The sequence below is a fragment of the Vitis vinifera genome, chromosome 11 (genome assembly GCF_030704535.1).
Source record: "Vitis vinifera cultivar Pinot Noir 40024 chromosome 11, ASM3070453v1".
Classification (NCBI taxonomy): Eukaryota; Viridiplantae; Streptophyta; class Magnoliopsida; order Vitales; family Vitaceae; genus Vitis; species Vitis vinifera.
The window spans coordinates 19667501-19683190 of NC_081815.1; the positions used below are offsets into that span (position 1 = coordinate 19667501).

Sequence of the window (15690 nt, forward strand, 5' to 3'; positions counted from 1 at the left end):
CTTGATATTTTCATGTGTTCTTTTTTAATATTCTGTCTACTCCATTCCATGTTCAGGTGAAGAGCTATTGGTTGAACTCTGATGGTGCCGATGTGGTTTTCCATATGATAGATAACTTTCTTCTCTAGTCCTCTACAAGTTAGGTCTCCAGTTCCTTATTGGCCAGGGGTTAGATTGCTCGTTCCTTACGTACATTATACTCAAAGATTCTGCACTTTATGTTTTGACATCAACTTGGAGATATGAGGAATTTCTTGAACTGTTTCTACCTTTATCCTTGTATCTTTTCTTGTTTTCATATCTTATGTTTGTGTATAGTAGCTTTCCCTGTAATCATGTTTTTATGTATTTCTCTATCAAGTATAAAGAGTATGATTTCATTACAAAGGGTACTGGTGCTTGTATGTAAGAATTCATTTCTGGTATTTTTGTTGGCAAACATAGTGATACCACACTAGCCAAAAAAAGCCCAATTGTGGACTCTGGTGCTTTAGGCGTTCTCTAACACTACACTAAATGGATGCACTGAACAAATTATCTTCAAAACTGGTTTGATTCACTAGTTTTGGATTATGAGACAATAAAATTCTTTGAGCACATGTCACATGCCATTAAGTTTTTAACAGTTTTCAGTCTTTCATTCCCCTCCCCTCCTTTTATTTTTTACAAACAATCTTTTTCAACTTTTACATGGTACATATGTTGGTCCTTTTGCTGACTCAGAGCTTTGAGATTTACTTTAAAGACCAGCATGTCTCAAATTTTAAAAATACTTGCAAGAAACTCTCTATAGTAGAATGGAATGCTTATTCTCTAATTCTTTTAAGATAAATTTGTTTATCTGATTCATTGTTCATATGAAGCCAGCCACTCCTTGTATTTTTGCTCAAGTAGGTATATCTTTATCCGTTCATGTTGTGTCTTAACCCTCTAGCCAATCATGGAATATTGATTCTAGTGCTTCTAATCATATGACCGGGTCATCATCTTTTTTCTTATCATAAACCACTTGTTCAGGTATAGATAAGAGTTAAGTTTGATTATGGTTCTTTGTCTTCCATTGTTGATAGAAGTCTTATTTCAGTTTCTTAGTGCTTACCACTTAAAATTTTTGTTCCATGTTCCTGATATTGAAATCAGCCATTTACTTGTCAGTTGTATTACAAAACTCTTGATTATGGTGTGATATTCTTCGCATCTCACTGTGTTTTTCAGGACCTAGGGACAAGATGGATGATTGACAGTGGTAAAGAGAAGGATGGGTTTTATCTCATGGGTTTCTAATCATCCCCTCTTGAAATAAACATGTCAATCCAATTCTCAGAGTGATATTTCTCCAACTAAGTAGTTGCTTAGGGTGTCACCAATATTTAGGCCACCCATCATTTTTGTTCTTAGATAATGTTCTCCTTTATAGCGTCCAAATGAATGTTTTTATTCTACACTGTGAGTTGTGCGAACTTGAAACTAGAATTTTATTTACCCACTTTGAATAGATGTATGGAGCTCTTTTCCAATGTTCATTATGATGTAAGGGCCGCTTTGGATGTTTAGTATTTACCTCGTCATCAATTGTTTGTTACTGTTGTAGACTGATATTCTCAAGCATTGCGGATCTGTTCATTAGATGAGAAGAATGAAGTGTTTTTTTTAAACGCTCTGCAATATAGTCCTTCATCGATTTGGTGCTAAAATGAAAATTCTTCATTCTGACAGTGTTAGGAGTGTATATATTGTGATCCTGCTTCATTTTTTTTTTCAAGGGTATTGTCCATTGGACCACATTAGTTGGCAATACCTAATCAAGTGCATTTTTGAATTCAGCCATTTGCTAGACGCTGATCAAGCTCTTCTATTCTTTATGACTGTTCTAAAGTGTTATTAAGGGGGAATGTTTCTTACTACGGCCTGTCTCACCAACAGAGTGCATCTTATCTCTTAAACTTCAAAGGTCATTTCAAGATGTTATGTTCATCTCTCCATTTTTTTCTTTTTAAATTTCTGTTAAGAGCTTTTGGTCAGCACATTTCACATCTATGGGCATCTGACAATAAAATACTTGATTCCAACGCATTGAAATGTTTGCTTATTGGTTGTCCTCCAACTCAGATGGAGTAAATGATTCTTAGTGAGGTACTAGGACCCTGTTTTGCACTTCTTTTTTGACTGCCTAAAAGCTCTTTCTGGCTGACAACATATTCAATAACGTATTCAGTTGTAAACAAATGCCTTTTAAAATAGGATACACTTGAGGTTAAATCTGGGAATGATTACATGAAGACATTTTATAATATAAAATTTTACACATTGAATAAAAACCTCTTCTTTGAACAGATCTTTTTAAGAAGTTCCTCCCAAGAAGTTATGACTTCACTAAATCCTAAGAAAGATTTATGTTGATGGGTCTAACTTTTTCGAATCTGTGCCCTTCTTGGGGAGACAATGAACTAAAAGAATATTATGCAGGATTTAAAATTTCCAGCACTATGATGTATGAAAAAAGAAGAACGTAACCCTTAACAATCACCACAACATTCCTAGGCAATCACACCTAGGGTTTCCTAAACTATCACACTTAGGATGAAGGCAATCACACCCCGAAAAGAAGTATGATAGATTCTGAAACTTTTGTGAAAGTTCTAGTTCTCCACTTTGAAAGACTATAGAAGTATATATAAACTTTTATGATGTTCCCTAATTGGATAATTTTCAATTCCTTATATTTCCTTACAAGAATAGGAAAAGATATAGTAAAGAAATATTGTTTAAAAACTAAAGAAATAGAAAGTTCCCTAATTGGATAATTTTCAATTCCTTATATTTCCTTACAAGAATAGGAAAAGATATAGTAAAGAAATATTGTTTAAAAACTAAAGAAATAGAAAATTTTCTAATATATAAGAAGGCTAAAAGAAATAGAAACTTGCTAAAAAATCAATCAATAAGGCAGGAATTTAACAAATTAAAGTAGGAAATTACCAAACTAATTATGGGAAGTCCTAGAGGAACTTCAGTCACCGATAGTGTCCCAAATAATGGCTTGGGCATTGGTACTATCCTTTCCCTTTCTATTGTTAGGTTTTAAAGGATAATTCCAACGTTGTTTCCCATTATACTGAAATTTTGTTGCCTATATCAGTTCTTGATTTGTGTATATTTTCCATGGTTTTAAAAACTGGACCGGACTGGCCTGTCCGACCACCGGCCGGTCACGATTCCGGTCCGGTCCGGACAATTGGACCAGAATGGTATTGAATCGGGGTTGGACTGCTTGAACCGGTGGTCCAACTGGTAAACCAAATGAACTATCCAGTTCTCTCCGAACTGGCCGGTTTAATTAAAATTAATTTTTTCCTCCCATTGTCGTTGTCCCTCCCTGGCAAGGCCCCCGCGTTGGAAAAGCTTCAATCCCGTCCTTCCACGACCCTACTGGAACCCCCGCCCCCACCCCCACCCCCACCGCCGCTGAAAAAGCTTCCATTTTTTGCCCGTAAGAACACCCCCCATGCGACTCCCAGGAACCCCCGCCCACACCTCGTGCCAGAAAAGCCAACCTCCCTCTCCCCCGTCCCCCCAAACCCCCCACCTCGTGCTGCTGTTGCTGGAGGAAAACCCCTCCTCCTCCCAGCAACCCCCACTGGAAAAAATATCCCATTTTTGCCCAACCCTCTCATAGTCATCCCTTCTTCCAGATTTGTTTATTTTTTAATCATTTTTTATCTCATCTCTATATTATTTATTTATTTTTATATTTATTATTTTTTTACATGTTTAAAACTTGTGATTTTAATTTAAATTAATAAAAAATTACAATTTTAAATCAATTTTAAAATAAGTTTTTTTATTTAAAAATGAATTTTAAAATTTTAAATTTTAAATTAAAATTATGATTTTAATTTTAATTTTAAATTTGAAACTAATTTTTTGATTTTCAAATAAAATTTTAATTTTTAAATAAGGTATAAATTATTATTTTTATTTTTATAATTATTTTAAATTTTATTAATTTATAAATTTATAAATTATATATTTATGACGTCACCAGTTCGACCGTGGTTTGACCGCCGGTCCGACTAGTGAACCGTAAACCAGTAACTTTTCCGGTTTAATGACCGATCTAGTTCTGAAAACATTGATATTTTCTTAACGTGTCTGAAGTGACTAATGAAAAAGGAAATAGGGAATTTCCAACATTTACTCTTTGGATAAAGTGGTACCATGGCTGCTTATGTCTCTTGGCAAGAATACTATTCATCACCTGGTAACCCATTATTTCTCCTGTTTGTAAAACTGTTCTTGCTCTTTTTGTTGATGATTTAATCTTCCAACTATTGTCCATAATGGGGTCTTAGGTTGCTCTCAGTGTCTTATCTGAAATTATGTTTTTGAGCATTGCCAGCTTTTGTGCTTTTACATCCCTATAGTGAAATGTGTATTCCTTTGGATGTCAAAGAAGCCCTATCTAAACCTGAGTGGAAGAATTACATGTTTAAGGAAATAAGAGCCTTAAAGAAGAATCAAGTGTGAGAGCTTGTTGATTTGTGCCAAGACGGACAATGTTATTGGGGGTGTAGAAAGGCATAAGGCCAAGTAGGCTAATGGTTCTCCTCAAACTTGAGGTATCAATTTTGAGAGGACATAAGCCTTAGTAACAAGAATCAAGTATATTCATGTAATCCTGTCTCTTCCGCAAATCTAGATTGGTGCCTTTGAAGAATTGAAGGAATAAAGAGAATTAATTTTTTTCCTTGATTTCAATCTGTATAGAACCCCATATTCATACAATTATTCCTAGCACCATAAAATAGAAACCTTTCTATCCTAATTACATCATATCCCCTTGATTATGGGATTGTCCAATTCTTTTCTTAATTATAGAATTATACAACTATAACCATCCTAATTTGGCTAATTTGCTAGTCTACCTACAGATTACACTCTTCCACACTCCTCCTCAAGTTGGTAAATAGATGTTTTCCATTCCTAACTTTGACACACTTGTTTGAAACGTTGTACTTCTTAAACCTTTGTTGAGTATATCTATAAGTTGGTGGTGAGTAGACAAATAAGGAGTATGGATTAGTCCACTATCTAGTTTCTCTTTAATAAAATACTTATCTATCTCTATGTGTTTTATTTGATCGTGTTGTATTGGATTATATGCAATCTTGATGGCAGATTTGTTGTCGTAGTAAAGTTTCATTGGGCCTACCCATTTAATCTTTAAGTCTTCCAAAATGATCTTCAACCATAGTAGCTCACAAACTCCCTGAACCATTGCGTGAAATTCCACTTCTGCATTGTATTTAGCCACCAAACACTGTTTTTTACTTCTCTATGCCACCAAATTCCCACTAAGAAAGGTGCAATACCCAGTGGTTGATTTTCTGTCAACTATAGATCTAATATAATTTGCATTTGTGTATGCTTCAAGTATAGGCCCTGAGCTTCATTTAAATAGGATGTCCTTTCCTAGAGGCTCTTTAAGATATTGTAACACTAGGTTAGCAACTTGCAAATGACCATTTTTTGGACTGTGCATGAACTAACTAACCACACTCACAACATATGCTATATTCGGCCTTGTGTGAAAGAGATAAATGTGTCTCCCTACAAGATGTCAATACATCTCTCTATCTATGACCACATCTTCTTCAACCTCTCCAAGCTTATGATTAGGATTTATTGGTGTGCTTACTGACCTACATGCCTACTTCCCTGTTTCTTTGAGGTCTGTTATATATTTCTGCTGAAAAATAAAAATTCTCTAATTAGAATGTGCAACTTCAATTCCTTGGAAGTACTTTAACCTTCCTAACTCTTTAATCTCAAAATCCTTGGTCAAGCACTGCCTTAAACTTTGTCTCTCCTTTTCATCATTCCCTATCATGATGATATCGTCTACATATACCAGAATATTCGTAACTCCCCTTGAATTTGAATGTTTGATGAACAACGTATGATCTCCTTGACTTTATTTATACCCCACATTTTTCATCACTTTGGCAGACCTTCCAAACCATGCCCTTAGAGGTTGTTCATTTCATATAAAGCTTTCTTCAGTTTACATACCTTTTTAGTGGTTAAGCCACTTCCAAATCTAGGAGGGGTTTCTATATAAATTTTGTCTTTCAAGTCTCCTTGCAGAAACACATTTTTTATGTCGAACTGTTGCAATGATAACATAATTTTGACCACGTTCATCTTGGCAACTAGAGCAAATGTCTCTAGATAATCTATACCATCTGTGTAAGTATATCCTTTAGTCACCAATCTTGCCTTGTACCTCTCTAATGACCCATATGCTCTATACACTTAAACGTATAAACTCACTTACATCCCATTGGCTTTTTTCATAGGCAAATCCACTAACTCCCAAGTTTTATTCTTCTCCAAGGCCTTCATTTTTGCATTCATGGCTTGCTTCCAATTTTCTTTAGATAAAGCCTGGAATAGAGTGGTAGAAAGGTGAATATTGTTCAAACTCCTAAGAGAACTCTTATAGGATTGTGAAAACTTTTCAAATGCACAACATGGGAAAGTGGGTGCAAATGACGTTTAATGCATTCCCTAGTTCTCTTCCTAATGGTAATAGGGAGGTTTTGATCTATGGTTTTTTCAGACTGAAGTTTTGATTCAGTTTGTAAGGGAGGACAAGAAATGGTTACCTCATTTCTAGAAGTCGGTTTACATTCTTGAACTTGTATAAGTCTCGGGATTGTAGCTTTCTTCCTTGAGAAGAATTTGCTAGTCATTCTATCCTTAGGAGCAACCACCACGGGCTCTCTAGGTTGTTAAATAGTGGGTTTAGGAGATGATACAGATAACTCAATAGCAAAGGAGACTCCCCCTGAAGATGAGGAGTGGTAAAATAAGACTCACTTTTGTTGAAAGTAACATTGGCTGAGACAAAAAATTTATATCCCTTTTGAGTTGAAGAAATCCCACAAAAATACATTTCATCACTCTTGGATCCAATTTTTTGATTGAGAACATGAACAAAGGATACACACCCAAATATCTTAAGAATGAGATGGTTTGTGGTTCTCATATTAGGATAAAACGTTGAGAGCATTTCCAAGGGACTTTTAAGACCTAAGACTTTGGAAGGTGAGTGGGTTATGAGATGTATGGCGGTTAGGATGGCTTCTTCCCAATAAGATTTAAGCACATTATTTTGGAACAAGAAAGCTCTTGTTGCATCAGGTAGGTGACCATTTTTCCTCTTAACAACTCCATTTTGTTGTGGGGTGTTTACACATGATGACTCATAAATTATTCATTCTGGTTGAAAGTATGGAGTTAGGACTTGATTAAAATAATCTTTAGTGTTGTCAGACCGAAATATTGAAAAACCGTAGTCCAGTAGGGTAACACCTAGAGGGGGGTGAATGAGTGTATTTTAAAAATTATAATATAAGAATTGAAATATGATAAATTATTTTAATTCTAGGAGATATCAAGGATAAACAAAATAATCAAAATTAAACACAAGAGCAAAGGGGACAAGAATTTTTATGTGGAAAACCCTCATACTAATTGTGGAGATAAAAAACCACGGGGTCTAAGACCTCAAATCTAAATCCATTATATGAGATCAAGTCACACAGAATTACCCGACAATTTTACCCTAAGGCTCCAGAACCCATAACTTGATCCACGTCCGCAATACAACAATCTCCAATTGCTCCAGTGAATTCTCCTCAGCCTCATTGAAAGGATGCAGGTCTTCCAACAACCCTAAATTCAACGCTTTGAATCCATCTCGAGAGATTGGGAATGGTAAGGCAAGTTAGGCTAAACCTCTCAATGAGTGTCTAACCCTAAAAGAGTTAAAAAAAAGGGGTTTATATAGGCTTCTAGGCCCTAGAAGATCGGTATATGGAATTTTCCAAGTACAATATTTGTGAATTTCCAAAAAATATTCTGTCATATTCTGGTAGATACGAGATGAGCATTTGAGTGCACTTATCCACTGCTCAAGCGCACTTATCCACCGTTTGAGTGCACTTACCCATCACTCAAGTGCCACGGGTCTTGAGCGTTGGATAAGCGCTTGAGCCATTCCAACGCTTAATTGCTGCTTCCATAGCTCAAGCATCCTTGTTTTTTTTTTTTTCGAACCAATAAATTAGCATTTTAGTTCAAAAAGAATATCAATCTTCCTTAACCCTTTAAATACTTAACTTGTTACGAACCAAATCTTTTTAGACTTACTTGTGACTTTCTGGTTGAGCGAATAATAGCCTTGAATCTTCAACAGAGAGTAAGTCATTATTTAAAAAGTTTCCTAAGTCAGAAAATAATTGAAACAAAATTGCTAACTTATAATATAGACTCATTGTCCTAACAATCTTGATTTTGATACCAAACTAGTTTTTAATCATGTTATAGAAATGGAGGAGAACTACACTCACATCAGATTTGTTTTTAAGCGGGAAGATCCAAGAGACCTTAGTACAATCATTAATGAAAAACCGAAACCAATGTGCTCCAAATATATTAGGGATAGTAGAAAGACCCTAAATATCACTATGAATTAGATGAAAAAGATTTGAATTTTTTTTATTGCTATAGTTGGAAAGGTTGTTTGCTTGTGTTTGCCCAGTTCACATACATCACAATGAAAGCTCTTAATATCTAATCTCCTAAATAGAGAAGAAAACAAGACCTTAAGGGTTCTAAATGACAGATGTCCAAGTTTACGATGATGAGGCTAGATTTTCTTTATTGAAAAAATGATGCTAAAAAAGAAATGATAAGGATGATTTGCTTGGTGTCTCAAGGTGGTATAGCTCGTTCCGTTCCTTAGCAAGTCTAATCATCTTCCCCTAATCTTGGTTTTGAAATACACCAGTAAGGTAAAAAATCACATTGCAACTCAAATCTTGTGTAAGCTTTTATATAGAGATAAGATTAGTGGACAAATTTAGAACATGAAACACATTTCTAAGTGTAAGTGTAGGACTAATTTGAACATCTCCTATACCTGCAACGGTGGTTAATGAACGATCAACCATGACTATTTTCCTACTACTTGGACATGGATTATAGTTGTTAAATTTGTGTGATGAATGAGTCACATGTGATCCATAACACCTGAATCTATAACCTATGAGTTGATAAAGGTTTCATCTGAGGCTTTTAATCCAATGGAAATAGGAAATTTACCTAAAAGTGTTAGTGAGCAGGTACTTGAAGGTTTCTTAGGAGTTCCTAAAAAAGTTCTCAGTTTTTCAATCTCATTTGGGTTGAATTCGCCTTGTTCCAAGAATCTCTCTTCAATTAGTTGTATAAAAGACAAGTGTGCTTGCCCATTATCCATTTGTTGCCCTCCATTGTAACCCTACACTTTGCTAGATGTTGATGGCTTGTCATGAAGTTTCCAACATCGCTCCTATATATGTCTTGCTTTTTGGCAGTAAGCGAATTATAAGTTATCCTTGTTATCACGGTGTGGGACCCTTAACCGATCAACCCTTTTGTGATCAATAGTGCTTGCCTTATGATCATTTCCCTTGTTAGCAACCATAGTCGAGCCTTCCAAATTCTAAGGTTTGAGCATGACACTTCTCCTACTTTCTTCTACTCTGAAAATAGAGATATTATCATTCAAAGTTTGGAGCTCTTTGCTAAGTATTTAACTCTAACTTGGTGAAACTCAGCATTGAGACCAACTAAAAAAAATCATAAACTTGATCTTTTTCGATATAATTCTTTACGATTACTGCATCTTCAAGACATTTTGTTTCAATGTGTGATCAAGTTCTTGACATAGATTTTTCAGCATATTGACATATTCTATGACTGTCTTGTTTCCTTATATTGTTGCTACTATCTTGACTTTTATTCCCTATACTTGGGCTATATCTAATGCCTTTGAGTATATCTGGTGAACAACATCCTAGATATCTTTAGCAGTGGTCAGGAACATACATGTCACTGATTTTAAGTGTTATTAAGTTTGACGACCATGCCATAGTCATTGAGTCTTACTTGTGCTTGGCATCAAACCTATGATCTCTCTTTGGTTCAGTTCCCAAGAGATGACTTAATTTTCCTTTTTCCTTTAGAAAGGTACAAACAAATTATGACCATTTCAAATAATTCTTTCATTAAGTTTTTATGCCGCTTGAATATTTTGCAATTCTCCTGTGAAATGATTAGTTATCACTTCCTTGAATTGAGTGGTGATAGTGGGAATTTTTAACACCTCTGACAATTTTTATTTTTTTTTGAAATATATAAAAACAAACCTTAAAGGTTTAAATAACACACTGATTTGTGTTACAACCCTAGCTGGTGGTGATTTGTGGTAGCAGTGATCTTTGTTAGAGATCCTAAGGTCTTGATCTCTTGTTGTATTGATGGTGCAAGGATGAAGTTGGTCTTTGGGGTCTATTGTTACTTTCGCTATGTGTTTGCGATCTATATCTGCAACAATTGTCGTGATGATGGGAGTGTGAGGCAAAGGAAGGGTGATGATATGAGATGTGTTTGCAATGATGGCCCAAAGATGGCAATGCAAGGTGGAGACGAAGGTGGTAATGTGATCTTTGTTTGTAGTAGTGCGCCAATAGCGGTGCAAGGCGAAGATGAAGGTGACGATGTGATCTCTATTTGCAGCAATGGTGCGATGACAGTGCAAGGTGGAGATGAAGGCTGGACGATCTGTGTTCACAACAATGGCGCAGTTAAGACAAAAGGGAAATGCTTAAAGGTCGACATTGAACTTTGAACTCAGTGATGAAACCCAAAAAACAGAACTTCTCTTCTTGATTAGATTTACGAGCCTAAGGGTTTGATACCATGAAGAATCTGAAGACTTTAAGGAATAAAGAGAATGAATTTTTTTCCTTGATTTCAATCTCTACAAAATCTCATATTTATTCGAATATTCCTAGCACCAAAACATAGAATCCTTTCTAACCTTGTCAGATGCCTTGCACCAAGGCCCCCTTGGTGTGGCTGCGCCTAAGGTCCCATGCCTCACCTTGAGTCACGTACACCGCCCCCCCTTCTTAAAGAGCATTTTGAGCCGTTTTAGAAGTTTTTGGAGAAGACATCATCCATGCTTGAGGAGGAATAATAGACCTATTTAATAATTACAAAAAATCCATAATTTTCCTAGATAGCCTCTCCTTGCTGTGCATGCACTCAATGCATGCTTGCGGCCCATGCATGTGCACGGTCCATGCGTGCACGCCCCCCGCATGGCCATGCCTGTCCCTGTGAGCACGGTTCCTTGCTTCACCCGCCCAAGTGCCGAAGTCCGCCACCTTGCTCCTTCCCTTAGGGCTTCCCTCATGGATGCAAGGTGCCCACCTATGAGACTCTTAGTGGCCTTAGTGTCCAAGTGAGGGCATGGGTGCTGACAGTAGTCCTATATATATGTTGTAATCCTAAACTTCAAAAATATAGAGGAACAATTACTTAGAAAAGGCTGGCGAGAGAATGTTCACTTAGAAAAGGTTGAACATGTGAAAGGGGGAATGAGGATGCAACCGGACATACATGTAATTAATTGGTGAGATGGTTTCTCACTGACTGAATTGATGGAGCAGGATTCATTCTGCTAACTGCAAACTGAGAGAACATGTATTACCTGTCCAGGATTGTGATTTAGACAATTCCTCTTTTTGCATTGATACATGTTCAGGGAGGCCTGGTGCAAACAAGTGAATACTAAACAAACTTAAGAAACTGACTTGGTCAGCTTTGAGTACAAAATTTTGCTGTTATTTTTTTCTTGGATATGAGGGTAACATGTGGATAGGCAATCAGGGGTGCCGAAGAATTCCCTTAAGTTTCATATGCCTTAAACAAATAGTAAAGAAAAACTCAACTTCTATCATACACCTTTGAATACAGAAATACTGAATAATGATAATTGAAAAAAAAATAAAAATATTGGTGCAAACAGTAAGCAAAAAGCTTTATGAACAACATGATTTTGAAGCTGCACTTAGACGTGTCAAGCTTTATCCATGTGCAATGTTTTGCATATTCTCGCTAGTATGGATTTCTTTGTGATATACTTTTCTTCTGTCTATTTCAAATCTTTCAGGTACATCTGGGTTGAAGGTGGTGTGCATAAAGGTGGGCTAATCATCAAGAGGAAGAATAGCCATTGATGTCTTTGTCGTCCTTGTCATCTTTCTTTTCAGAGCTGCATAATTAAAAATGCCAGTGAGCTGGTAGTAACAATCTATGCTTTCTTCACTATTGCAAACTAGTTTCAGATTACCATTCAGTTTCCTGAATATCTTTGATGTTAACGACATCTTCATTGGAATCTTTTTCTTCTAATGGAATGCCCGATTTCTCTTTTAGCAGACATGATAGGCTTGTGCAGAACTGATGCTCATGGTAATACAACAGTTAGAAAATTTCGGTTAATAAAAAGAATCAGCTAGAGGAAGGGGAATGATACCTCTTTGTACACACCAAGCTCGCCTGCAGATTTTGATATTTCTACAACACAATGAGTGGGAGCCACCTCAATCACCTGATATTTGACACATTCAGTGGTAAGAGTCTGATATCTTGTATCGCTGTGAGAGAAAATTACAACTAAATTACCTCTGCTGATAGGTTGAAATATGATCGAGAACATCTAGTCATCTTCTGTTGTGGATGCATCTTCATCTGATGTGTTCAAGAGGGTTATTAGCTTTGCAGGAATGTGGGAGAATCCCTCTGAAAAATCAGGATCATAAGTAGATTGTACCTTAGAGTTCTTCCTTTCAACTGAGAGGCTCACATCCTTTGCAGCGGCCTCAATTTTCTTTATAGTTTCATCAATTGTGTGCTTGGATCCAAACCTTGCTTTCTGCTTGTTGTCATCCTGCATTGGAGAAGGGGCTCATTTAAAAACTTAGAATTGGAGAACATGAGTTCGAATCAAGGAGAACCTGGAGCTTCTGATCTTTAGGCTTACCTTCTCTTCAAAAAGACCTGACAAATCGAGGTCATGTGACATTGCTATTAGTTGGAAAGCATTAATGAAACTTGAGTGGGGTACCTTTGCTTCGGCGTTATTTTCCTGCATAGAATTTCAGCCCGTTAAGTAAAGTTTATCAAACCTTCTATCCATCTATGTCATTAGTTATTACCTCAATCAAATTGAAAGCAGCATGAACATCATCTAGGTTGATTTTGTCATCAAATTCAATTCCAGAAGCAGGTTCGTAGTCAATCTGAAACCACTCATCTTCAACAATCTCTGCTATTGATATTCGCTGCAATGAGAAAACGAAGAAATCACTATCTTGTTCATCTCAATCTTAAATTTTGCTTAAGGTACAACATTTTGGAGCTCTACCCGTCTAGGGTTGGGCTCAAGGATCCTGGAGATTAGCTTTGTTTGGCTTGGTGTGAACCACTCTGGACAAGTGTACTCTGCTTTTGTTATCTGTAAACAGAGAGACTTATCAGATGCAAGCTGTTTATCATCTGGAACTGGGATCCTTATTCTTAGGAGCATACCTTCTTATACAAGCTCATCAAATTGCGATCATCAAATGGAAGATAACCAGCAAGTAACTCAAAAAGGATTACTCCACAAGACCAAATATCTGCAGCTGCTCCATCGTAGCCCCTATTTGCAAGCAGCTGTTCAGCAGAGACATGAAGCATCAGCCATGGGATTGAAGGAAATTCAGGTTCGTTATTCATCTGTCTGTTTCTAGATATCCTGTTTCCTCAATAAATTTAGACAAACTAGAAGACTTAGTCAGAAAGTTGTGCCTTACCTCTGGTGCTACATAGCATGGTGAACCGCATGCTGTGGATAACACATCTCCAGGCTGTTAATTCATCAGATTTTCAGCCAAGAATCCAGGGAAATTGTTAGCTATTGGGGGAAAAAAAAATGGAGTACTTTTAGTGCATAGGAATTTTAAGGTTGTTCCAACCTTGCGCAATGCACTGAGTCCAAAATCCGAGACTTTTACATTTCCTTTGCTGTCCAAAAGCAAGTTCTCTGGCTGCATATTAGATGCTAAGATTCAATTTCTGCATGATATGGTCTTAGAGAGATGATAAATAGAGAATTGTATATCATTCTTACCTTTAGATCTCTATGAGAAACCCCTCTGCCATGGCAGTAGTCCACTGCATCAATCAACTGCTGGAAATGTTTTCTAGCATCCTGTTCATCTAGCTTCTTGACGTAAGACTGGAGAGGAAAAAAAATCAAGCGAGCCAATTAGAATTTTCCTTGTAAAAGCTACTCCAATCCCCCTTTTTTGGTTCTTAGATGCTGTTGCAGGAACCTTACCATCTTGTCTGAGAGCTGCCCTCCTGATACATATTCCATTACTATGTAAATCTTTGTCTTGGTGCCAATGACCTGCAGTTGGAGTTGAATACCAATTCAGATGAAATCGACGCATGACTCACACCAAATCTCAACCTGAAAATTACCTCATGTATCCTAACAATGTTGGGATGATGCAGAAGCTTCATCGTTCTTATCTCTCTCTGTACCTGAAATTCAAGCTTAGAATGTTAGTTAAGGTTTATCTCCTTCTCTTTCTCTTATAGGAAGAAAAATCAACAGAAAGAAAAGAATATAGGATCGATAACTCACCTGAAAGATGAGATTGTTCTCCATGACCATGTGCTTGTCGATGATCTTGATGGCAACATACTGGCCATTCTCGGTGTTCACTGCCAACTTAACCTTGGCAAAAGTACCTTCTCCGATCGTCCTACTCAGCTGGTACTTCCCTATGTTATTAGCCACTCCCATTTCTGCAGATGATCGGATGGCCCTTCTTAATTCCACCTTCCTCCTTCCTTCTTTCCCTCAACTACCAACAACAACAACAACAAAAACAACTCCCTCTCTTCCTCCTACGCTCCTTGCAGATGCTCTTTGTATCCTCCCTGGTCTATCTCTTTGCTGAAGTTGGAACAGATGGGATTTATTTTTCGGGTTTTTTTGTGCTGCTTCCTCTCACTTCCCATATCTCTGGTTCTCATTTCTCGAAGAGAAAAAGCGATATGTATGATTGAGAGATTCACATTTTCTGGGTCTGAACTTTTTTTAGAGGTTCGGATGAGTCCATCTGCATGGATGGAAAGGAGGGTGACTAGTTGGCTAGTTGTTGAGTTTGGAGAACCCAGACTTTGGTTTGAATGGAAGGTGGTTCTTGTCCTTCATATTTATAGATTAGTCTTAAGCCTGGCTGTGATACCCTCACTCGTTGTTTCCTCCACGATCCCCATTTGCCCAATGCTGGATCACCACGTGGCATGATAGAGAAATCTTAATTTTGATACGGATTTATAACTCGTATATACAAACAATTAACTACTCTCATGCTGCCATGTACGTTTCAAAACACCGACCACTCTTTTTTGATGGGGTTCTATTCAAATTCTTAGTTGTAGAAACATATCTTTGAATTTTTTTTTTATGAATTTGTGGACTTAAAACTCAAAAAGGAATGTGCAGAATTTTACCAGGTGTACTTAAAAAAAATTCAAGGGTCCCCTGGCAAAGAGGGTTGAGACTTGAGAATGGGAAGATCATAGATTGAGGCCCCTATCCCCACATGTCAAAAAATGAGTCCAGTGGAATATCATTATCAACATTTTAATCAGGAATTAATGTATGAAAAAAACAGAAGAAAAGAAAAATGTTAAATGTGAGGGTGGTTTACCCACGTCTACCACACCGAC

General features: G+C 36.8%; 2 protein-coding genes across 9 annotated transcripts in view; one reads left to right on the plus strand and one right to left on the minus strand.

Annotated features, from left to right (window-relative positions):
* Positions 1-12337, plus strand: part of LOC100246237 (putative lipase ROG1) — a 43362-nt gene extending 31025 nt beyond the window's left edge. The window contains exons 10-12 of one of the 8 annotated variants that reach the window (XR_002031128.2): positions 57-168; positions 1825-1951; positions 12068-12337. Coding sequence is in view for 5 of the 8 variants with exons in the window: in XM_002271378.5 (XP_002271414.2) it covers positions 57-128 (72 nt within the window). In the remaining 3 variants the exon portion in view is untranslated. Of the gene's footprint in view, positions 1-56; positions 169-1215; positions 1666-1824; positions 1952-12067 lie in introns of those variants that run through there. The other 7 variants (XR_002031129.2, XM_002271378.5, XM_019223014.2 and 4 more) reach the window with 7 other exon arrangements.
* On the minus strand, positions 12112-14755 carry CIPK14 (CBL-interacting protein kinase 14). Its single transcript, NM_001280998.1, has 15 exons — positions 14594-14755; positions 14428-14490; positions 14282-14353; positions 14072-14179; positions 13917-13988; positions 13755-13808; positions 13489-13614; positions 13325-13414; positions 13116-13241; positions 12941-13045; positions 12731-12847; positions 12583-12648; positions 12434-12508; positions 12248-12357; positions 12112-12169 (listed from the first exon to the last, which is right to left on the minus strand). Exons 1-15 carry the CDS (start codon positions 14753-14755, stop codon positions 12112-12114), a joined length of 1404 nt encoding a protein of 467 aa, NP_001267927.1.
* Positions 14756-15690: the final 935 nt, after the last annotated feature.

Excerpts from the sequence above, each read along its gene's own strand:
- CIPK14 (NM_001280998.1), bottom strand. The coding sequence starts at position 14,755 with ATGGGAGTGGCTAATAACATAGGGAAGTACCAGCTGAGTAGGACGATC. Across the intron at positions 13,989-14,071 it reads TTTCTCATAGAGATCTAAAG|CCAGAGAACTTGCTTTTGGA; the intron begins GTAAGAATGATA and ends TCTAATATGCAG. Across the intron at positions 13,242-13,324 it reads TTGAGCCCAACCCTAGACGG|CGAATATCAATAGCAGAGAT; the intron begins GTAGAGCTCCAA and ends TTCTCATTGCAG.